General features: G+C 39.0%; 1 protein-coding gene across 8 annotated transcripts in view; it reads left to right on the top strand.

Moving 5' to 3' along the window:
- OBSL1 (obscurin like cytoskeletal adaptor 1) overlaps positions 1 to 24,676 on the top strand; it is a 320,332-nt gene that overhangs the window by 237,384 nt on the left and 58,272 nt on the right. For 7 of the 8 annotated variants that reach the window (XM_053698211.1, XM_053698216.1, XM_053698210.1 and 4 more), the window contains 2 exons: positions 18,254 to 18,529; positions 19,650 to 19,925. In XM_053698211.1, coding sequence (XP_053554186.1) covers positions 18,254 to 18,529; positions 19,650 to 19,925 — 552 coding nt within the window. The remainder of the gene's footprint in view (positions 1 to 18,253; positions 18,530 to 19,649; positions 19,926 to 24,676) is intronic. The other variant, XM_053698217.1, reaches the window with a different exon arrangement.

Below are 24,676 nucleotides of genomic sequence, written 5' to 3'. Positions count from 1 at the left end.
TTCCAACTTACTTATCTAAAATGCTTTGTTTTCTTGGTATTCTTTGAAGAAAAAAAAAGCATACCTAAGTAGGCTCCAGAGCAGCAATGTAATACTGGGAGCTAGCTGGTGATTGGTAGCTGCACATATATGTCTTCTGTTATTGGCTCACCTTATGTGCTCAGCTAGCTCTCAGTAGTGCATCCTTCAAAAAAGGATATCAAGAGAATAAAGCAAATTTGATAATAAAAGTAAACTGGAAACGTGTTTAAAATTGCATTCTCTATCTAAAAGGGAAAGAAAAAGTTTGGTTTTCATGACCCTTTATGTATGTGTATATACACCCCTGACCCCTTCCCACTCCTTCCCTTATTATATAAATTATCGTTTATACATATAGGGGCTGAATTATTAAGCTGCAAATGCAGCCGTTTCTGCGCGAGCCTTCAGGCTCGCCGGAAAGAAAAGTTAAGAAGCAGCTGCCTTAAGACCGCTGCTCCTTAACTCATCCGCCCCTCTGAGGTGGCGGATAGCATCATCCCGATCGGATATGATTGCGATGATTGACACCCCCTGCTAGTGGCCGATTGGCCGCAAATGTGCAGGGGACGACATTGCACAAGCAGTTCACAAGAAATGCTTGTGCAATGATAAATGCCGACAGCGTATGCGGACATGATTCGCCCGCACATTGTTAAATCGGCCCCTAAGGCTTAATTCACTTCGATTCATTGTGTTATTCAATGACAAGCATAAATACTTAAAGGGACATGAAACCCATTTTATTCTTTCATGATTCAGATAGAACATACATTTTAAACAACTTTACAATTTACTTCTATTATCTTTTTGCTTCATTCTTTTGGTATCGTTTATTTAAGCAATGCACTACTAGCTCCCAGCTCCTGAGCCTACCTAGTTATGATTTTCAACACAAGATACCAAGAGAACAAAGCAAATTAAGTAATAGAAGAAAATTATAAAGTTGTTTAAAATTGTATGCTCTATCTGAATCGTGAAAGAAAAATTTGGAGTTACATGTCGCTTTAATACCAGGTTTTCAAAAATATTCAGTGAGAAAGCAGTATTTCAGATTGCATACAAGCTTAAAGCAAAACCCATACCTTGTAATACAATAAATGCCATACTTCCCATCAACACTATTGTGTTCTGGTATAGGGTTAGTTAAAAACGCTTTGGTCGTAATATACCGCCCCATTACCTTGGCCTATGTGTTTAACTGTCAAAGGAGCTGCAATGCCCAAGTGTTCCATACATGTTTAATCCGTTCCTGAAATTGTTTGCTAGGATCAGTAATGCAATACATTCTCTAATGAGTTACGGTATGTAATAGTATGTATTAGTGCATTAGAATATCCCTTACAGTAGCAAACAAGAAGGTCTTTTACATTATAATGAAATATGGGGCACATACACGGCTCCAGCTCTAATACAGATAGAAATGAACATACAGAGGCAGATACTAAGGTCATTCATGTACTGGTATTTCCCACTAAAAATACAAATTTATCAAAAACCTGACGGTTATGGCTTCCTGTATAGTGATTCAACAGCTGGAAACCAAACCGCAAAAGTAATCTAAAATTATAGTCAACTGAGAGCAAAGATTTAATGGCCATATAGTGTCAGAGGCCACTTTAGTTTATGTGCATCCAGCTACTCCTATTTTAATGTGTCCTGTCTGATTTTCCATGCAATCAATCAACATGCTTACTCTTGCATGCAACCATCTCCCTTGACATATTAACACAATGTAAATGGGGGTTAGATGTAGAAAACCTAGAATGGAATAAAAATGATATCTTTTTGGCAAGACTGATATGGGTTAGAATGCAAGCTTTCAAGATCACTTGGCAAGTCATTAGAAAGGCCTTAAAGGGATATGAAACCCAAAAATGTTCTTTTGTGATTCAGACAGAGCATACTATTTCAAAATAGTTTCCAGTTTACTTATATTATTACATTTGCTTTGTTCCCATGCTTTTTCTGTGTTGAAGAGATACCTAGGTAGGAATCTGGAGCACTTTGTGGCAGGAAATAATGTTACAATCTAGTGCTCTTATAACATTCTTGCAAAACTGCTGCCATATAGTTCTTAGGAAAAGGACCAGCTCAACAAATGTTACCAAGAGAATGAAGAAAAATTGATTATAGAAGTAAATGAATAAGTTGTTTAAAATTGCCTGCTCTGTCAGAATCATGGGATAATGTTTTTTTAATTTAATATCCCTTTAAAGGGTTAGAAAGGTCAAGAATGAAATGTGCACAGGTGCATTTTAATTTGAAATGAAAGCATTTTGTCAATATAATACCATTAGCAAAAATACTTCTAGTGAAAGTTATTACTGTTTTCTTTGCAGCATACACACATATCATGTGAAGGCCCTGCACCAATATTCAGGCACCACACATTCTCAGAGAGCTGGCGGTGGTGTGTATTGCTGACATCATTGTTGTCATAGAAGCGACTGCTGACTCTCTGAGCAGGCATGGGGTTTGAATACCAGTGCGCAGGCCTTCACAGGATATTTGAGTATGCCACTGACAACAGTAATAACTTTTACTAGATGCATTTGTGCTAATGAAAGTATATTGCAAAAAAATACTTCTATTTCAAATTGAAATGCACCTGTGACAATACAATTTTTGACCTTTCTATCCCTTTAAAGAACATTTTGTTCTCCTAAAATAAACTACTTTCCATTGAGGGATCAGTTTATTTCTGCTAAATCCATTACATAAAGCTATTAAGTTAAACAACAAATCAAGATTCATTTTATTCTACCTCCCCCATGTGTAGGAAGGGGCAGATGGTTTCTTTTTCAGCTAGTGTTTTTATTCTGGAAAGTCAATCTTCTGTTCAGGCAGATTCATATTGGTTTAATACTAAAATATCGGTTTATTTAAACAACTTGCTTCATGATTCAGATAGAGCATGCAGTTTATCTTAATGACAGCTGACATACCCTGTACGTCGGCTGTCTCTTGTGCTTGGTGGGCTTTAACAGATAGTGAGACATGGAGAAATACTGCAGTCTCACCTCTGTCTGGGAGACCCATGCTGTTACAGGGTATGTTGCTGTCCTTAAGGGGTAATGTCTCAAAATACTTTGAAATGAATGCATAGAACAAATACAAGTAAGAAAAATGCGTTAGAATATATCAGTTATTTGTTAAAAAATTAGAAAAATCAGTACCTATGACATAGTTCTTTCCAAAACGCCATTAAGAAATGCTAAAGACTATAGTGTGTAATAGGCTGTGTATATCTTTATTTAAATTAATGGCCCAATAGTGATTAAATTATGTAATTAAGCTATATGCAGGGAGTACACTTCTGTGTGTTTACATATTTTAACTGAAATTTTTATTTAAATAAATGTACACATTTTCGGTATTTAAATAAAAATTTGACATACACACACACACACACACATATATATATATATATATATATATATATATATATATACAGGTCAAAATATATATATTGTGGTGCCTGTATCATAGATCACAGTGTATGCTGCAGGGTTAGAAAGGCAAGAAAATTTTATTTTGGCACTTTCTAAAAGTTAAGAACAGTTTGAGCAAGGCAATTTAGCAGAAAATAAATTGTTCTGTTATTTAAAAGCATGGCGCTTTCTGGATAAAATGTCTCTTTAATGGCCAATAATAGAAATAAAAATTACAATCCAATTTGTTAGACCATGTCATTTTAAGACTAGCGACCCTGCACTACTGTGTGTTTTTAAACTAAGGTTTCCAGTTATCCTCCACAAAAATACTTGATGGCTTGGTGACTGGGCACAGATGGTAGGTGTCGTCACACAATTGCTCCTCCCCAAATCTCTACCTTAAGCTCCACCCTTAAAACCGCCATATATATTTTTTACAACTGAGCAGTGGTTTTATCTCCTTGACTGCCCTTTGACTACCACTAGCATACACAGAACAGTGGGTTACACTCCATAGTTCCCCAAAAAAACACAGAACACTGATTTAAACCAAACAGAGCAGACCATCCTTGGCTGCCAGTAAGACATTGAGTAGTAAGTTCTTTCAAGGCCATATTTGTAATAGACAGAGGCATAGGAGGCTTGGAAAATTTAGCTGCCCCTCAGGAGACTGGACATTTAAGCGTCTAGTATTTTTGTATAGATTTTACTGGGCAGACTTGTTTATCCTCTAAGTGCGCATGATAACACGTGGTATAGAATGCGGATGATGACCACGTGTGATAATGCGTTTGGGGCCCTTTCAGAGTTCATCGCACCCCTCCCCCTACACTGTTACCTAATCCCATAGTGGTCTAAGGCTCCGGCATTGCCTGAGGATTCCAGGCATACTGTGACATCACCATGCTTGGAAGTGCTTTTAAAATGAAGAGTGCGAGAGCAGGACGAAGAGGTTGGTGTTTAATTTCAATCGCAGCTATTAGAAACCGTCAAAAAAAAGGTCATTTCATGCTCTTTCATATGGTGTGTGTGTTGGGGATTTAAGTATGAACACTTAAAAAAAATTAAAAGAATAAAAGTGCACACATATTTTAAAGGGATACTGAACCAAAATGTTTTCTTTCATGATTCAGATATAGCATGCAATTTTTTTTTTTATAATGTTTATTTATAACCAACAGAGTGTACAATCAAATTAATTCAATCTCTTTGTGCCTCGCAGGGCCAGATAACACGAAATATATTACAAAACAAAACAATTTTAAATGGAAAATTTCACATAACACATACCAAGTTACTGATCCCTTTATATGAAATATTTGTACACCTAGTTGGGCTTTTCCTGATTAAGTAAAATACAAAAACAAATGAACACTCATAAAAACACAGAAACATCTAATTAATAAAAAGAAAAAAGAGAACAGAAAAAAAAAAAAGAAAAAAAAAAAAAAAAAAAAAAAAAAAAAAAAATAAAAAAAAAACAAAAAAAAAAAACAAAACCAGACAAAAACCAAAAAAGGAAAAAGTATACCTTATGTAAGGCTAACCTGCCTAATGTGAAATTTCAGTGTTTGTTCCACTCAAATAAATGATCACCTGTTGGAGAGGTTTAACTTTCCCCCTATAACTTAAAATACGTCCAGTTAAGAGATGACAATAACTTAATCGGCAATCCTCATCCTTAACTGGGGTGGACCCAGCAACAACAAACAGCCGACGTACATACAGACAAGTAATAGAACTAAGAGGAAAGAAAAAAAGAAAAAAAAAAAAGAGGAAAAGAAAAAAAAAAAAAAAAAAAGAAAAAAAAAAAAAAAAAAAAAAAAAAAAAAAAAAAAAAAGAAAAAGGGAAATAAGGGGAAAAAATGAACAAGAAGAGAGAGTGAGTGAATTACCATAAGCCCAACAACACCATTTCTGAGTTTCTAAATGGATGAATCAGGAGGTCAATTTCACTTGAGGGAAAAGATTTAATAAAAAGTGCCCACTTCTTAAAGAATGAAATGACCTCTCGTTCCTCATTTAAATTAGTATCCATTTGCTCAAGAGTACATTGTTTTTTTAGACAATTTTTGACCTCCGGAATACTGGGGACAGTCCCTCCCCGCCATTTTCTGAGAATTAAGTATCTGGCTGCTAATATGGCCATATTAACAATTTTGGAATTGCCTATCTGCGCTTCTAAGTCCTTCCATAAAAATATAATGTGAGATACCTCTAATCTCAGAGAGGAGGTTCCCAGAATAGTATTAAGCCAGTATTGTAATTTCGACCAAAATTGTTGAAGTTTTGGGCAATCCCAGAACATATGTATAAGATTAGCAGAAGGAAAGGAACATTTAGGGCAAGAGCTAAATTTAAAATTACCGTACCGCGCTCCCTTTTCTGGAGTAAAAAAAGTCATTAATAATAATTTAATGTGGGATTCTCTCCATGTGGAAGAAAGAGTGACTCGTTTAGTTTCCGCAATTGAGAATTGGATACAACTAGTCTCTATAAAACTTTGCCTTAAAGCAGGAGCCCAGTTAGTGGAGATTTTTTCCAGATTAGAGGCTCCTTTTATAGAGCTCAAATCTGTATAACTAGTTGAAATTGACATAGTACCAATTTTAGCTAAGATAAGCCATTTCTCTATTGGCCCCTGTGACCAATTCCAACCGTAAGTGCTTATTATATTAGATGCGAAGTGCCTTGCTTGTAAATACGCAAAGAAATCTTTTTGGGGGAGTTTATATTCCGCTCTCAGTGCACCAAAGGTTTTTATGCATGTTCTTTCAAAATCTAGTAACTGAGAGAGCTTTCTTAGACCTACCTTATACCATCTCTGGAAAGGTGAAAATTGAATTCCCGCTTGAAATTGAGGGTTACCTGATAGTGGCATGAACTTAGAAATCCTGTGTTCAACACCTAAGAGTTTGCACACTTTCCACCAAGCTTGAAGGGGGTTATAGATTGTTCTCATCTTTTTCACCTCCTTCGGTAATTGAGCAACAATACAATGAATAGTTGCTAAAGGGAGATATGGATGTATTATGTTCCTTTCTAGATTATTGTTAGTGACGTAGTCTCTCTCATGTACCCAGTCCAAAATTAGGCGTAGTAAAAAGGCATAGTTATAAAGTTTTAAATCTGGTAGCGCCAGGCCCGCTAGTTCTCTGGGGAGAGAAAGTTTAAGTAAGGAAATTCTGGGTTTTTTATTTTGCCACAGGAATTTTCTCAGAGAAGTGTTAAATATTGTCAAATCTCTTCCCCTTATGATCAATGACATGTTTTGTATTACATATAAAATTTTGGGAAGACAAATCATTTTATATAAGGCTATGCGGCCTGACAACGAGAGGGGGAGATTCTGCCAATTTTTAAGAGTCTTCATAACTCTATTAAGAACTGGGGTAATGTTGAGGTTATACCATTTTTCCGGATTAGGTGAAATCATTAACCCTAGATATTTAAAAGCTCTGGAGACTATTTTGAAGGGTATGTTTAGCATAGGTTCCTTGGGGGGTTTAATCCACATAAGTTCCGATTTTGTGGTATTCACTCTATACCCGGAGAAGGAACCAAATTGTTCAATGATGGATATAAGTTTAGGAATATTGTTGGCACTGTTAGACATGTAAATAAGAACATCATCGGCATACAGAGCTATTTTCAGCTCTTCCGTGCCAATCTTAATCCCCTCCAGCTGTTGCCTAATGCATATGGCCAAGGGTTCAATGGAAACATTAAAGAGAAGTGGGGAAAGAGGGCACCCCTGACGAGTACCTCTTTTAAGCCAAATATCTGAGGAAATCGAGCCATTAATTAACATTTTTGTAGACGCTACATTATATAGATTGCTAACAAAGTTAAGGAAATTACCGTGAAAACCGAAATGTTGCAAGGAGTGAATTAAATGATCATGGTGTATTGAATCAAAAGCCTTCTCGGCATCTATTGCTATAACAGCTAGATCAGGAGTGACCCCCTGCCCTCCAGCCCCCATGCTCTCCCCAGTATTGAAAAAATCAATAGTAAGAAGCAATTCTCTTATCTTAGCTGAAGAGTTACGCTTAGACATAAAGCCCGCTTGGTCCTTATGAATAACACCAGGAAGAATTGTTTGGAGTCTCGAGGCCAGAATGGTGGTAAGAATTTTGTAATCTGAATTAAGCAAGGCTATGGGTCTATATGACTCCTTCCTCTTTGGATCCTTACCTTGCTTAAGGATCAGCGTAGTGCAGGAAGCTGCAAAATTAGGAGAAGGGGGGTTACCCTTTATATATATGTTGTTATATAATGAGGTTAGATATGGCAAAATTGTTAACTTTGCAATTTTGTAAAATTCGTTGGGGAGGGCATCCGGGCCTGGAGCTTTATTCAAAGGTAAGTCATGAATTGCTCTTGATACTTCCATTTCAGTGATCGGGAGATTCAGATTTTCAATCTGGTCAGATAATAATGGTGAGGATACAATCTTACTCCAAAAATCTTCGCGAGCAAGTATATTTGAATTTTTTAAAGAATATAAATCTTTATAATAGGATGAAAATATCTGTGATATATCGTCCATTTTTGTTATCAGTTTACCATCTTCAAGTAGGGAGTCAATTAGGGAAACCTCTTTATCTTTTTTAACTAATCTTGCTAAAAGTTTACCCGACTTACTACCATATCTGTAAAGTTTAGCTTGGAATCTCAGCTCCTTCTGAGAAGTCTTATAGAGAAGAAAAGTATCTCTATCTTTCAGCGCCTGGGTATATCGTTCCCAGGTGCTGGATGTTTTTTGTAGAAGATAACCATTGTATGTATTAGATACTGCTTTTAAGATTTCTTTCTCCCTAAATTTCAATTTCTTTGTCCTCCTAATACAATATGCCAGAATCTCACCTCTGATCACTGCTTTTGCTGTCTCCCAGAAAATGGTGGGACGATTGATATAATCCTGATTGAAAGATATATATTCTTCTAACTTAAGTTTTACCCAGTTCTTAAATTTGAGATCCATGGCTAGGTAAGATGGGAAGTGAAATCGATTACTTGTGGTAGTGGGGTCACTAGCTTGGAACTCCAAGAAAATAGGGGCATGGTCAGAGATACATATGGGAAGAATCCCTGCCATTACTCTCGTTTTGCATAATTCTTCGTCCAAAAGAAGAAGATCTATCCTTGAGAGTGATTTATGCACCTTAGAAAGGCATGTGTAATCCCTTAAGTCCGGGTTTTGTGACCTCCAGATATCCCTAACCCCGAGATTTTGAAAAAGTCTGTTAAACAGTTTGGATTCAATATTATCTCTTTTAGTTCTGGGGGCCAATGGGTGTTGTCTTAATCTATCTAAGGGGTATTGGGGTGCCATATTAAAGTCCCCTCCAACTATCAGGTAACCCTCTTTATAGATCATAATGTCTGCCTGCAATGATTCCCAGAAAGACCAATTAATAACATTAGGGGCATAAATGTTGCATAATGTGTATATTACTTTATCAATCTTAATTTTTACCATGATAAATCTTCCCTCAGAGTCATTTTTTGTATGCAGAATTTGATAATTTAGCTTTTTCCCCAAAAGAATTGCTACTCCTCCCTTTCTCTGTTTGCTAGGTGAAAATAAAACTTCTTTAACCCATGAGCATTTGAGTTTTAATATTTCTTCTGTCTTTAAGTGGGTTTCCTGTATAAAGGCAATATCAGTATGAATTCTTCTTAAGTGTGCTATTATTGTTTTTCGTTTGATTGGGGAGGTAATACCCCCAATATTCCAGGAGGTCAATCTAAATCTGTTAAACGTGTTGGCCATCTATATTATCGTAAGGGAAAAAAGAAAAGGAGAGAGAGAGAAAAGAGAGAGAGAGAAAAAAAAAAAAAAAAAAAAAAAAAAAAAAACAACAATAACACAGAAACACAACCGAGGACCACCGAGGGCCTCGTTTACCATCCTTATGGTGAACTGCCATGAAAGAGAGAAAGAGAGAGGCTATAACTCAGGTTTAGTTAACTATGCTTAGGTGTTAGTCATTGCCTGAAGTCTTAGCCCTTGATCTGGAGCAGGGGGTTGATTTATAAATTTTTCTGCCTCCCTGGCTGAATCAAAGAAATGTGTCTGGTTCTCTATAATGATTTTCAGTCTGGCTGGGTAAATGATGGTGGCTCGATATCCTTGATTTATTAATCTAGTACAGATTGGGGCCAGCTCCCTCCTCTTGGCTGATGTTTCAGCTGAAAAATCCTGAAAAAGCATTATTTTAGTTTCCCCTAAGAGGATAGGTTGATTTTTTTTATAAGATTGTAATAGTAAAACTTTATCTTGATAATTAAGTGTTTTTGCTATAATTGGTCTTGGTCTAGGGTTTTCTTTGTCTGGAGGTTGCCAGCCTAACCTGTGTGCTCTTTCGAGGACTATCTGTGGGTGAGTTAGTGGAATTTGGAGTAACTGTGGTAATGTTTTAGTTAAGAATTTAGTAAGATCTTCGTATTGTTTTTCCTCAGGGACCCCTATCACCCTAAAATTATTGCGTCTTGCACGATTTTCTAGGTCTTCCAGTTTAGACTGGGTTTTGATGAGTTTAGAGTGCAAGGAGTCTATTTTATCAGTGTGATTGCCCATCATATCCTCTAAGTCAGAGATTCTTTGTTCCGCCTCGCTCAATCTACTAGCGAATAGGCGAATTTCGGTTGTCAGTGACACTATATCCTGTTTTATTTCGTTTTTGAGGGCATCAAATTTAGGTGTTAAGGCTTCTGATATATTTGAAACAAGTGTTTGTAAATCAAGTGATGTGTTTGTGTGAGGGAAGGTAGTGATGGTAGAGTGAATGTCGGGCGTGACTTCTGTTGGGGCCTTAGATTTTTTATCCCTTTGCCTCGCTGACATATTTAGGGGGGACGTTTTGACCTGTGTATTAATAAATTTGTCCATCAATCTGTGATTGTGATGTGAGAAAAACTGGGGTATTAACTAATTCAAAGGGGTTAAGCCCCTTAAAGTGATAACGTATAGTAAGGAACAGTGAGGGAAGGGGGGTGAATGAGAATGTGAGAGAGTGATTAGGGCTTTTCTTTTCCTTTCCTTTTCCCTTTCTTCTCTCCTTTTCCTCTCTCTTCCTCTCTTTTTTTAGAAGTCCTTAGCCTGAAATCAGAGTATATCCAGAAATATTATACCCTCTGATTTACCTCTAATTCTAACTTATAAGGAATCTCCTAGGTTTCTGGGTGCAAAATATCCCAGAATTAATGGGAGTCTCCCTTCCTTAGTCCAAGCCCTTAGGTCTACCTCTCAGGCTTTGGGGTCTCTTCTCAGCACGTATATAAGAGAAAATATATGTAAGCCACAGAGGTATTACAATGCCTAGGTACAAATAATTTTACAATTTCTGACGCGCTAATTTGCTACCTATAAGACAAAAAGTTGTTAAACAGTCATAATCCAGTAACCAGGGGACTAGAATTATCCCCTCAGAAAAAAGGGAACACAGTCAGAGATAGGAGTTTCTAAACCCATTATCCACTGTATGGAATTTACAAAATTCTAAAATTTAGAACTTATAATTTCTTGCTTAGTTATCAGCAACCCCAGTTAATTATCTTAATTCAGGATTCCTTACCTCTGCATGAAAACTTAGGAAATAAATGTACTAACTTAACAATTGTTTGCTTAGGGGCGGTATGAGAATCTAGACCAAAATTCAAAGTCTGAGTATCAATAGGGGGAGGAACAAAAGAAAGCACCTCCCTAGGGTTAATTAATATACACAATTAATCCCAATATCCACAGTTTAAATCATTAACTTAATATGTACAGATCCCACTTGTATTAGTTTAAATTACTAAGCACACTTAAGATTGACCAGTTTTGAGTATTTTTAGGTCTGAGCCAGGCAAAGACAGAAAGAAACCCCTAAGTCTGCCTCTCAGGCTTTGGGGTCTCTTCTCAGTACATATATAAGAGCAAGTACATATAAGCCACAGAGGTATAACATTGCTTAGATATAAATGATTCCAAACCAATTATCCACTGTGTAGAATTTACAGAATTCTAGAATTAGAACTTATAATTTCTTGCTTAGTTATCAGCAACCGCCGTTAATTATCTTAGTTCAGGATTCCTTACCTCTGCATGGAAACTTGGGCAATAATTGTACTAACTTAACAATTGTTTGCTTAGGGGCGGTGTGAGAATCTAGACCAAAGTTCAAAGTCTGAATATCAATAGGGGGAGAAACAGAAGAGGGCACCTCTCTAGGATTAATTAATAAACAAAATTAAGCCCAATTTCCACAATTTAAATCATTAACTTAGTATATACGAATCCCAATTGTATAAGTTATTAGCTTAAATCACTAAACACACTTGAGATTTGAACAAATTTGGGTATTTTTAGGTCTAGACCAGGCAAAGACAGAAAGAGAGAAAAAAAAAGAAAAACAAATGGATAACAATAATATAGGTGAGATCAGTGTCATAACCAGCTGCCAGGTGAAACAATGTCATTGAACTTAAGCCTTATCAGGCCTTGCTTGTATATACCCAGATACAGGGTGTCCGTTTTTACTTTCCTCTTCTCAAAGTATCTCCTGCTCTTTCTCCTTTGGAGATATAATTATGTCAAAAAAGAGGAAGAAAAAAGAGGGGCACAGAATTTTCAATCAGTACGTTACCCCCTGCCAGTTTCCAGGCATCTTGAACAAGGTGCTCCTCTTCAGCACAACCCCCCTCTCGCAGCACCGGTGGGAAGGGGGTGCACCTAACCACAGCTGCCGGAAAGGTCAAACAGCACTCAGACAGACCAGTGCTGGAATCAGCGGACAGCAGAAGAGACAGGCTGTGACCTGAGAGAACAACCAGGATCAGATGGCGGTCCGTGTCCCTCACGCAGCACCGGTGGGAGGAGACAGCGGACCGGGAGCAACCGCGAGGCAACCTTCCACCCCAGAAACAGGAAGCGTGATGAATCCACTGGGGGCCGACTCGTCCGGCGTTCTCACCCCCACAACAACCCAGCGGAACTTGCAGGTGGGGCCAGGTAACTGTCTGAGAACCGTTTACTGAAGTCAGTATGGAGGAGGCGGGTCACCGCGCCGGATTCGACCGGCAAGCCAGGGGTAACCCAGGTGGAGGCTCCAGACCGGGAGACCTCCTAGCTTAAATCAGGGTCCGTCCTCTGCTTCAATTCAGATATAAGGAAGCACTTTCACAAATACATTGCAACATAGTTTCCTTCTGTGTCTTCCTTCTTCCTTCTATAGCAGCATAAGATGCACGGGTAGGGCTAATAACCAGATGCAATGAGTATGGCAGCTTACAGTTCTTGTGCGGTATAATAGCACTATGTCAGCTCCAGCAGCGATAGATTTGCTTGAGCAAGCCTCCCACAGTGTAAGGGCTTAGGCGCGAAAATACCGCCAACTGCTTGCAGTGGAGGTAGTGCTGAGCAGGTGTCTCACCTGACCATACACCTGGGCTCCTCCTCCGGAACTGATCTTCCTCTATAGCATGCAATTTTAAGCAACTTTCTAATTTACTCTTATTATCAATTTTTATTCGTTCTCTTCGTATCTTTATTTGAAAAAGCAGGAATGTAAGCTTACGAGTAGGCCCCTTTTTGTTTATGCACCCTGGATAGCGCTTGCTGATTGGTGCCTGCATTTAGCCACCAATCGGCAAGGGCTACCCAAGTGCTTAACCAAAGATGGGCCGGTTTGTAAGCTTACATTCCTGCTTTTTCAAATGAAATATACCAAGAGAATGAAGAAAAATTGATAATAGGAGTAAATTAGAAAGTTGCTTAAAATTGCATCTATATGAATCATGAAAGAAAACATTTGGGTTCATTATCCCTTTAAGCACAACAGATCCTCTAACCCCTCTAACAGACTAGCAACAAGACATAGAGATCCACAAGTCCCCTTGTTTTAAAGACCCTAAGCTCTTCTAAGAAATAAAGCCTCTATATAAGTGTTAATAGCCAGGTGTTCACTGCGGTAATAGTGATCACCTGGCGTGAATACATATCTATTTATTTGCACAGAGGCTCATAGGAGCCCCTATGTGTAGATCAAAGTTACATAACTATACTGAAAGGTCCTATTTTATTGTGGATAATCCCTTATTTTTACTATAAAATTTAGGGGGAAAACACACACTTTTGTTTATAACTTTGTTTATTGAAATTTTAATTAAAAATGCATATTTTTCAGACTTTTTGTTGTAGGTTTCTTACACAATATGATATATACATAAAATAAGTCTATAGTTTGAATCTGCTGGGTCTCCTGAAAAAAAAATATTTCTATGGGTTTCTCACTGAAAAAGTAGATCCTAAGGGGCCTATTTACTATGGTGCGAGTGGACATGATCCGATATAGCGGATCATGTCTGCTGCACATCGATAAATGCCGACAGTATACGCTGTCAGCATTTATCATTGCACCAGCAGTTCTTGTGAACTGCTTGTGCAATGCCACCCCCTGCAGATTCACGACCAATCAGCCGTTAGCAGGGGGTGTCAATCAACCTGATCGTATACGACCGGGTTGATGTCTGTCCGCCGCCTCAGAGCAGGCGGACAGGTTATGGAGCAGCCATCTTTAGACTGCTGCTTCATAACTTCTGTTTCCGGCGAGCCGAAACACGGGGCATCAAGCTACGTACGGAGCTTGATAAATATGCCCTTAAATGTGAGCAGCATCTAAAAACTGCAAAACAGCTCAGCTCAGGGGTGGAAATGGCTTAGTAGTTGAAGGGACATGAAACTCAAATGTTTTCTTTCATAATTTAGATAGAGCATGTAATTTTTAATTGATTGGTGTATTAAATTGTATGATCTATCTGAATCATGAAAGAAAAATGTTGGGTTTCATGTACATTTAAATACTGGATGGTTTAATACTGGACACCTGGCAACCCTAGGTTAAACACACAATAGAAGCATCTCTAAGGGCCCATAGAGCACTATTGCAATCAGTACAGGGCCGGAATGGGAATAAAATGCAGCACTGGAAAATTTGGAGACCAACCCTATTTTACGTTCTCTATGTATAATGAGCACACCCTATTTTTCTCAAAGAGGATTACTGGGATACTTCTTCCCCCAATATTTTGTTTCAGAAATATATAAATATATTCTCACCTAGATTACGAGTTTTGAGCCCTATGAGGAAAGTAAAGAATGCCACAAAAGTTGCGTTATTTAACCCCCTATAGTGCTCCCATTACAAGTTTAAAAAAACCCGTCTTGTGCGGGGGATATGGCTGCGTTGAGCTCCATACCGCAAACAAAACAAGTGCTGTGTTTGACGTGCTCATGCATGCTTTCCCCATAGACATCAATGAGGAGAGCCGGCAAAAAAAAAGTCTAACACTTGCGATCGCGGACACAAAAGCTCCGTATCTCAGCCCCATTGATGTCTATGCGGAAAAAGAAACTACAGTTTAAACCTAACACCCTAATATAAACCCTGAGTCTAAACACCCCTAATCTGCTGCCCCCGACATCACCGACGCCTGCCTACAGTTATTAACCCCTAATCTGCTGCTCCAGATATCGCTGCCATTATATTAAAGTTATTAACCCCTATTCCGCTGCTCCCAATATCGCTGCCACCTAAATAAAGCTATTAACCCCTAAACCTCTGGCCTCCCACATCACTACCACTAAATAAAACGATTAACCCATAAACCACCAGCCCCCCACATCGCAACAACCTAAATGAAACTATTAACCCCTAACCCTAACGTAACCGTAACGTAACCCTAACACCCCTTAACTTTAACACAATTAAATTAGATCTAAATCAAACTTACAATTATTTACTAAATAAGCCTATTAACCCCTAAACCACCAGCCCCCCACATCACAACAACCTAAATTAAACTATTAATCCCTAACCCTAACACCCCTTAACTTTAAAATAATTAAAATAGATCTAAATTAAATTTACAATTATTAACTAAATAATACCTAGTTAAAACTAAATACTTACCTGCGAAATAAATCCTTAGCTAGATACAATATAACTAGTTACATTGTAGCTAGCTTAGGTTTTATTTTTATTTCACAAGTAAGGTTGTATTTATTTTAACTAGGTAGACTAGTTAGTAAATAGTTATTAACTATTTACTAACTACCTAGCTAAAATAAATACAAACTTACCTGTGAAATAAAACCTAACCTGCCTTACACTAAAACCTAACATTACAAAAAAAAAAAAAAACTACCATTACAAAAAATAAAAAACCTACCATTACAAAAAACACTATACAAACCCCCCCAAACTACCAAGGGCCCTTAAAAGGGCCTTTTGGGGGGCCATTAAAAGGGTCTTTTGTAGGGCATTGCCCTAAGTTAAACAGCTCTTTTGCTACAAAAAAATAAAACACCCCCTAAAAATATACAGTACACAAAATAAAAAACAAAATTATCCAAAATAAAAAAGAATTACACCTAATCTAACAGTCCTATCAATATAAAAAAGCCCATACAAATTTAAAAAAAAAACCCTAGCCTACAATAAACTGCCAATGGGGCCTTTTGTTGGGCATTGCCCCAAAGATATCAGCTCTTTTACCTTTAAAAAAAAACACAAATACCCCCCCAACAGTAAAACCCACCACCCAACCAACCCCCCCAAATAAAATCTAAAATAACCTAAGCTAACTATTGCCCTGAAAAGGGCTTTTGTATTGGCATTGCCCTTAAAAGGGCATTTAGCTCTTTTAGATTGCCCAAACCCTAATCTAAAAAAAAACACCCAAAAAATCCTTAAAAAAACCTAACACTAACCCCCGACGATCCACTTACAGTTGTTGAAGTCCCGCTTAAAGGGTCCATCCAGCCGGTGAAGTCATCATCCATGCGGCAAGAAGTCTTCATCCAGACGGCCTCTTCTGTCGTCATCCAGCCGGCGAATTCCTCATCCATGCGGCAAGAAGTCTTCATCCAGGCGGCCTCTTCTATCTTCATCCAGTCGGATGTAATTTAGTTTTTTTTTTTAACTAGATACTTTTTGTAATTTTTAGAGTAGTGTTTTAAATGTGTAGTTTAGTTTTATTTAATTGGTAGTTAGTTTAATTTTAGTTTATTAATTATAATAGTGTAATTGTTAGTTTAAAATAATTTTTTTATATTTGACAGGTAAGTTTTAATTTAATTTAAGATAGGGAAATTGTAATTTTAATATAAAGTTAGGGGGTCGTTCGGTTTAGGGGTTAATAGTTTATTTTAGTATATTCCGTTGTGGGGGCTTTCGGTTTAGGGGTTAATAGTTTATTTTAGTTTATTTTGTTGTGGGGGGCATTCGGTTTAGGGGTTAATAGTTTATTTTAGTTTATTTTGTTGTGGGGGGCTTTCGGTTTAGGGGTTAATAGTTTATTTTAGTTTATTTTGTTGTGGGGGCATTCGGTTTAGGGGTTAATAGTTTATTTTAGTTTATTTTGTTGTGGGGGGCTTGCGGTTTAGGGGTTAATAGGTTTATTATAGCGGCGGTGTGGGCGGATGGCAGATTAGGGGTTAGTAATATTTAAATAGTGTTTGCGATGCAGTAGGGCAACGGTTTAGGGGTTAATAGGTTTATTATAGTGGCGACAATGTCGTGGAAATGCGGAATAGGGGTTAATACATTTTATTAGTGGCGGCGATATCGGGAGCGGCAGATTAGGGGTTAATAACTTTAAATATATTGTTTGCGATGCGGGAGGCCCTCGGTTTAGGGGTTAATAGGTAGTTTATGGGTGTTAGTGTACTTTGTAACACTTTAGTTATGAGTTTTATGCTACAGCTTTGTAGCGTAAAACTCATAACTACTGACTTTAGATGGCGTTACGGTTCTTTTAGTTTTAGGCTGTAACGCTCACTTTTTAGCCAGAACGCAAAACTCGTTATACCGGCGCTATGGGAATCCCATGAAAAAAACGTAATTTTTACGAGTGCGGTACTGACGTTGCGTTACAGGCTAAAAGGTGAATAGTACAGCAATACCGACTGCGGTGCTGTTTTGACGCTGAAAATGCCATATTTTCAGCCTTAGGAGCCACAATGCAAAACTCGTAATCTAGGTGTATATTAGTTTGTATTAAAATAAAAAGTGCCAGACTGTGCCAAATTTTAGCTTTCTAGCCCCAGCTGCTGCAACCTACTGGAAAATATGCTGGTATTCTGGTAGGCAAATCCAGCCTTGAATCAGTAGAAGTCTCTAGTCTTGAAATGAAATGCTCTAACATTATTATTATGTCCCTTTAAGTGATCCTGAATGCTTGCAGGGTACTAGCTGACAAAACATTATCACCTGACATTTTTTCTTACACAATAAGATTCACATCAGATTTTTTATTTTTTTGCACTGCCAACATTGTTTTTTACAGTAATTTATTAGGTCTTATGTATGGAAAGCAGCATCACATAAGAAAACCCTAAGAGACATATCAACTGTCTCTTATTCCTATTTTACTTTTCTGTAGAGCATTTTATTAAAACTCCCTAGTAGCTTTATTTCAGTATAAGCGGCAGATTTGGATGAATTTGGTTCCTTTGTGATTTTCAGAGGCTGTGAGTAATTGTATTATTTCACAGACTACTCATACCTCCTGATTACCAGTCACAATGTACAAATGTTGCAGGAAAATAAAAGATTGTTGTAGCCTACTGAACTGCATTTTCTGAATTGCTAGACTGGAAATATTGTTTTATATAGTCTGCTTTGTCAATCATAAAACAGAATTTGCTTGAAAGCTGATTAAAAGGGAATTCGAATTGCAGTTAGATTCTGTCCCCTCTCCATTGTCACCTCGGACTCTAATACCTGTTGGTGCTTGGTCTTTGGAAGAGGCTGTAGTGATGATCTTAGGGCGTGAGCAGATCACGCCATGGAGGTTGTGCACTGTGTCTGAGGACCTCAGGCTGGCACTCTCCCTGTCCCGCTCTGATGGTGAAGTGAGATGGTACAAGGACGGCGAGCGGCTGAGCGACAATCCGCACATACTAGTGGAGGAGAGGGGAGCAGAGCACTCACTGACCATCCTGAGTGTGAAGCGAAGTGACGCGGGGGAGTATCTCTGTGATGCCCGCCATGACAGCTTCAGCTTTTTTGTCACTGTGGGAGGTAACAGGAGAGATGAAGAGGCACTGCAACCCACACCTTTGCATACAATCCCCTAACACTTAAATCTTATAATCTTGCAATTTCCTGCTTCTCCGCAGATGAACAGTGACCTGGATTCACTAACGTGTCTAAGATATTTCTAATGTGACAAAATTTGCCAATTTCTGCTATCCTATGGATCTAATATATCATAGAGTAAAATCAGCTCCATAGGACAGCAACAAAGGGAAAGCTGGAGAAATATTTCCCAGTGTAGAGTTATTTTAACCCTTAGTGACTTAAGGCCACTGTACCACACACTGCACCTCCCCTTTAAGATAGTGAGACTGTCATGTCTGAGACACAAAGGTTGTATCACTGGAACTCATATAGAAAAGTATATATTATGGTTAAAACACCTGGTTTACACTCTTATATAAGTAAATTGTTTCTTCTGTTACTTGCCATTACCAAAAACCTTTCCTTTTTGATAATGGCAAGTACTTCCAATTAAAATCTTGCATACAAGCCTTTCGTCTTCTAGTACCAAGACCATGTGTGGTTGCACTTGGGGAATATAAGAATATTTTTTTAATAAATGTTGAGCATACTTCTATGTCTGGTTACTAGCGATACAATCTTTTGTATTAAACATGATATCATTTAATTATTGCTTTCTATGCAACCTAACAATACTTTTTGCTTTCTGCAAACTGATTATATGGTCCAAATTTTCAGTCCTCCTATTTTCCAAGCTGTGTTCCTCTTATTCTGCTTGGCTTTTCTTGTGGTGTAATTGATTAATAACCATATTGCTACATAGCACGCTTACAGTCCGGCTAGTACATTTCTAATGATACCTCTGTTTATACCCATGCTATGTTGTATTTCAGCCTTTGGTCTGTATTTCTAATTGCCTGGAGATGTCACCCTTGTAATGCTTCTACCTGTCCCTGTGATGCCATCCTCAGTGCTTGTGATGCCTCCCTATCCTCCGAGTGCCTATCCTCAGACTATGTTGCCCGAAATGGGCTGTGCTGTCTCGGCTGAGCAGGGCTGCATTTTATTTGCTTTGCAGTTGTTTTGTTAGTAGGCACAAGTTGCCTTTTGGTTTTCTTACTTAAATGTCCTTCTTTCTCAGAACCTCCAGTAACTATTGTGGGGAATACAGGAACCCCTGAGCACCATACGCTGATGACTGGTGATGATCTGGTTTTGGCTTGTGAGTTGTCACGGCCAAACTTCAAGGTACGCTGGCTACGCGATGGAGAGGAGATGGTGTCAGGTGGACGGGTGAAAATTCTGGCACGAGGAGTGCATAGACAGCTCACTATTCAGTGTATGAGACCTTCTGACTCGGGCACGTACACCTGTGATGCTGGCACTGACCAGTTTCAAACCACAGTCACTGTGGAAGGTAAGAGTCAATTCATATAAAATAATAGGGCATGGATGTCAAAATTGAAACTTTCATGGTTTAGGCAGAGACTACAATTTACTTTTATCATCAAATTTACATTTTAGTTTCAGGGCCTGATGATCTAAAGCTTGCTATTCTGGTTAAATTATCTAAGAAGTCTCATCTGTACTACAAGGTAGGCTTGAAGGCGGTTTATTTTGCTTTGCAGAGTTTTGGATGTTAAGGAGAGACATCTACATTACAATATAATACTCAGAACCCCCGCCCCCCCAAAAAAAATAATAATAATAATTTGCATAATTTCTCTCCCTGATGAACTTTTGATCATTAGGCCCTAAATGTTTTTTTCCATGAGTGCAGGTAGGTTCAGGAGCATGCTTCCGAGAGTTTTTGCTTTTGTTTAATTGTAATAGTTCTGGCTGTTTGCCTAACAGTTATGAAGCCACTTTTTTGCCTTTGGATCTATGCAAAGATATAACACAGTATTTATTTAACTTTGCATATTATTTGTTTTTAAATGAATAATATAAAAAGATTATAATTGATTAGTGTTAAAATATTTGTAGTTATCAACTAATGTGACATTATGGGCTAGATTATGAGTGAAGCACAAATTTGCGCTCAACTTTTTTTTTACCATCGCGCTCCTACTACGTATTAGAGGTTGCAAGTAAAACTTTCCTTCTTAATATGAGGAGAGTCCATGGCTTCATTCCTTACTTGTGGGAAATACAGAACCTGGCTACCAGGAGGAGGCAAAGACACCCCAGCCAAAGGCTTAAATACCTCCCTCACTTCCCTCATCCCCCAGTCATTCTTTGCCTTTCGTCACAGGAGGTTGGCAGAGAAGTATCAGAAGATTTCGGAGTAGTTCCTTAGGAAGGGTATCTGCCCTTCGAGATGGGACTGGAGTTTTAAGTAGTCTTGTCAGCCTCTCAGTGAGAGCATTGACGAAAGTTAGAGCCTGGAGATGCAGGGAGAGTCTTTCTGCAAATCCATCCAGACTCATATTAACAGCTCCTTAAGCAATCAGCGCTGACGAGTTTCGCTGCCTGCTTTCTTCACTCTAGTCCATGTCAGAAGCACTGCTACAATCTGTCAAACTTGAAGGACTGTGTCACTGTTCCACGGCATAGATTCCGGTAAGATCGTTTCATTATTTTACACACATGTTAACGATAGAAGACAGGGTCACAGTGGGACTCCTTTATCTTTATGGAATCAAGGGTTAATATCTCCTGAGGGGGATTATTTAACAGTGGGGTTTTTTAATCATATTTGTTATGTGATTTTGACTTCTTATGTGTAAGAACCAATATATGCACCGGTCAAGAGCTTCTGTTATAACTTCAGTAAAGGACCATTAATTATGTGTGGAACAACAACCGGTGTTGGAAAAACAACATGCCAAGCGTGTGTATAGCATATAAAACGAAATGAAAGTTCCAAGCCAAATAATATGGGGCAGTGTTGAAAGTCAACAATCTCACAAGCATATAGAAGTAAAGTAAAAAATTCCAACTTTATTAATGAATCATAAAACTTACAATTGCGTAGAGGACACGAACGGAGGAGTGTAGGGGAGAGGACACAACCTACGTCATGTGTAAGAACGTTTGGGCTCTTAGGCTGATATGGAACGTACAGGTTATTTTCATTTTGAGAGCTGTGCAGTTTCTTTATATTAAGCTGGTGCGCTTTTTCCTTAGCAGGGGCAGGTCCTGCATGAGCACCATGTGACCAGGAATGGTCACTTTTTTTTCACCGCTTCTGATTCCTGATCGGGTGTCTACGGAGAGGAGCTTCTTCTATATCTGTCTGGGTCATAGGAGGTGGTGAGTGCTGCAGCCATTGGGGGTATAAGGTGCCAGTTGTTTTTCCTTTCTATAATTTGATATAGATGAGTTATGGAGAATTCTTATCATTTAGAGGGGGATCCCTCCGATACAGAATTTGATACCTGTGTATATTGTGAGGAGGCCCGGGTAATCCAGCCCTCTCAATTATGTTCCATATGCCACAATAGAGTGTTCTCATCAACCAATGTTGAGATGTTAGAGACCACTGAGCCATCCTTCTCTGAGTACTCTTCGTCCAGTGAGGTGTGTTCCCTAGATTATGTTCCTACATATGCAGTTTTCCCGAATTCCGATCTTCCTTTGACGGTAAGGGGGTTGTTTCCACCAGAGGTTACTACGCAGTTCCTCATGGCCATCTCTACGGCCTTAGCGAGGTTACCTATTCCTGCTACATGCAAGCGAGGGGTTAATCCTGCCCAAGGACATTTGTGTAAAATAACGATTGTGCATGATCAGTCCTCTGGGGATGCGGTTCCCTCTGAGGCTTCAGAGGGAGAACCTCCAGGGTCGGAGTCTGCTGACTTGGGTCCTCCGACTGCGGAGGGCTTAGCATTTAGATTTAGATTGGCACACCTGTGTTTACTTCTGAGAGAAGTTTTGGCGATGTTAGAGGTTTCCAGTACTGCTCCGTCAGTTGAATCTCAGTCCTCTAAATCCGATAACGATCGTAAATAAGATGAGTGGAGGATGGTGATATTCCTTGTCATCTTGTTTACTTTTTGTTTTATAGTTTATTTAGAATCCCAGTTCCAAGCTCTATGGGGGGTTGTGTCCTATGACAGACAGGACCTGTTTTTGTTTACACACTCCTTTTCAGCTTATCACTGTGGGCGCTTGCCTTTTTCTTTGCTATTCTGTTCCGGATAGTTTTTTTGAGCTCTGGATTGTTTTAGAAACTCTCCTTAGAAAGAAGTTTTGTCACATGGGATTTTGATACTATCGACTTTGATGGTTGAGATTGTTGGAGACTTCCGGTAGAAGCTTATAGATTTCTGCTTGGGGTGATAGTTCCTCCAATATTTTAGAGAAAAATTTTAAGCCTCGGAGCTTAATTTCTTTAATTTGATTATTCAGTTGTTCTAGCTTTGCTGGAACTTAAGAAGTTTCGTTTTAGCCCGGGAGTGTTCCCGAAGATTGTTGTATCATAGATGACAGGCAGGACCTGTTGTGGATACTAGATAGGTCTGTTCCTTCTTTATACTTAGGAGAAGGAGTTTTTTCTTCTAGATTCCAGTCCAGGTACAGCAGGCCCATCTATCCTAGTTAACAGGTTGGACCTGTTTATATATTATCTGGGATGGGTGCTTGATACTGGATCATATGGATCTAGGGGTCTTAAAGACCGGAACTAGGCTTTTTTTCTGGGCAATTGTCTTGTCAGAGAAGATAAAGGACCTTTGGAGTCATTGTCCCGGTATCTATCACACTGCAGGATATTTTCTTCCACTGTTGGTACATGCCCTAATACAGGGAGGGTCTTCCCATTCTAATTGGGTTCTATGATATTGAAGCAGAGCTTATCAGTTCTTCTTTTCGCTGGAGAATGTAAGGTTCTCCCTTCCTTTGTTCGGAAGAAGGATGTCTTTCCTGTTTTCATCTTTTTTGTGCAAATTCGGTTCTTAGAAACTGTATCTTTCAGTAAACCTCGTTCTGATCCTTCTTGAGATCTGGGGTTTAAGGTGGCAGTATCCTGCTTCCAGATTTAACAGTAGTTCCTGGGTCTCAGCCTTTCTGGGTTTCTTACCTTCGCCTGCTCATAGACTTTTAGGGATTTTCTTGTGTCTTCGATCCTCAGAGTTGGATCTAGACCTGAGTTGCTGGTGTCGATACCAGGGTGGATCTGGATGCTGTTTGGTCTTAGGGACAGGGATTTTTATCTACCCTGCCTAGCAAGTTAAAGGCTTAGCGTTGAATCCTGCTGTGGCAGCTTTCTTTTAATCCTGAGATCTTGAGAATTTTCCATCGGGTTATGCCCTCCAGCCCCCTTCTGGTCTTTGTTGACACAGGGGTGGAGAGTGATAGACACAGCCAAGGCCGTGACTTTGGCATGGTGCTGGTGATTCTGTCTTAACAGACTTACATAGAATACCGGTGGGGGAAATCAATTCCCAGTGTTCCGTTCAGATCTCCCTGTTCTCAGAAAATGTTCTCTTAGTTCTCCCAGGGCGGTTTTGACCTTGTTGCTTCCTTGTCCATGGGGAGAGAGTGTCATAGGGAGGTCTGTGGGCTGGGAGTTTCCTTCCAATTATTCCTTTGGTTCCTCAGTGAGCATTCTTCTTGGAGGATTTGGTCTTCTGGGTTCATACCAGTGGGGAGACCTTCTTTTGAAGAAGGACAGTTCCTCCTGCTAAACGGGGGGGTCTGATGTTTGGTGGTGGGCGGAAGCCCACGTTGGCTCATTGCCAGCGACCCTATCTATGAGTGTACTCTTCAAGTTCGGCTGTCCCCTACAATCATTCCCTGCTCTAATTTTTGTGTCGGATGGGGAAGCCGATTAGGCTTTCAAGGCGTCAGTGCTAGCTCCACCACTTCTGTAGCAGAAGGTGGGTTTGAACCCAGGTGGGGCTCCAGCCTTTTCATCTTGAATATGCTAGACATCTAGCATTCCTTAGAGGTTTCTTTTAACCTTCTACTCTTCGGGCCATGTTGCTCTTTGTTGTAGATGGTCGATCCTAGCAGGAGCAGACATCAGTGAGACGGTTTGCTCCGTTTATATCTAGAGTTGTGTCTTGCAGTTTAGGGTCTTCGCCTCCATGGACCTTGTTACAGGAATCTGCTGGAGCAGGGTCCTTGTATTCATCACAATCTGGACTCTCTGAAGCTGACTGCATGGAATTGAATGCTTAGTCTTAGAAAAGAGAGTTTTTTTTCTGAAAGAATATTATGATT

This window comes from Bombina bombina, chromosome 1 (assembly GCF_027579735.1).
Source record: "Bombina bombina isolate aBomBom1 chromosome 1, aBomBom1.pri, whole genome shotgun sequence".
Taxonomy (NCBI): Eukaryota; Metazoa; Chordata; class Amphibia; order Anura; family Bombinatoridae; genus Bombina; species Bombina bombina.
This window is presented reverse-complemented; position numbering and strand designations above follow the sequence as displayed.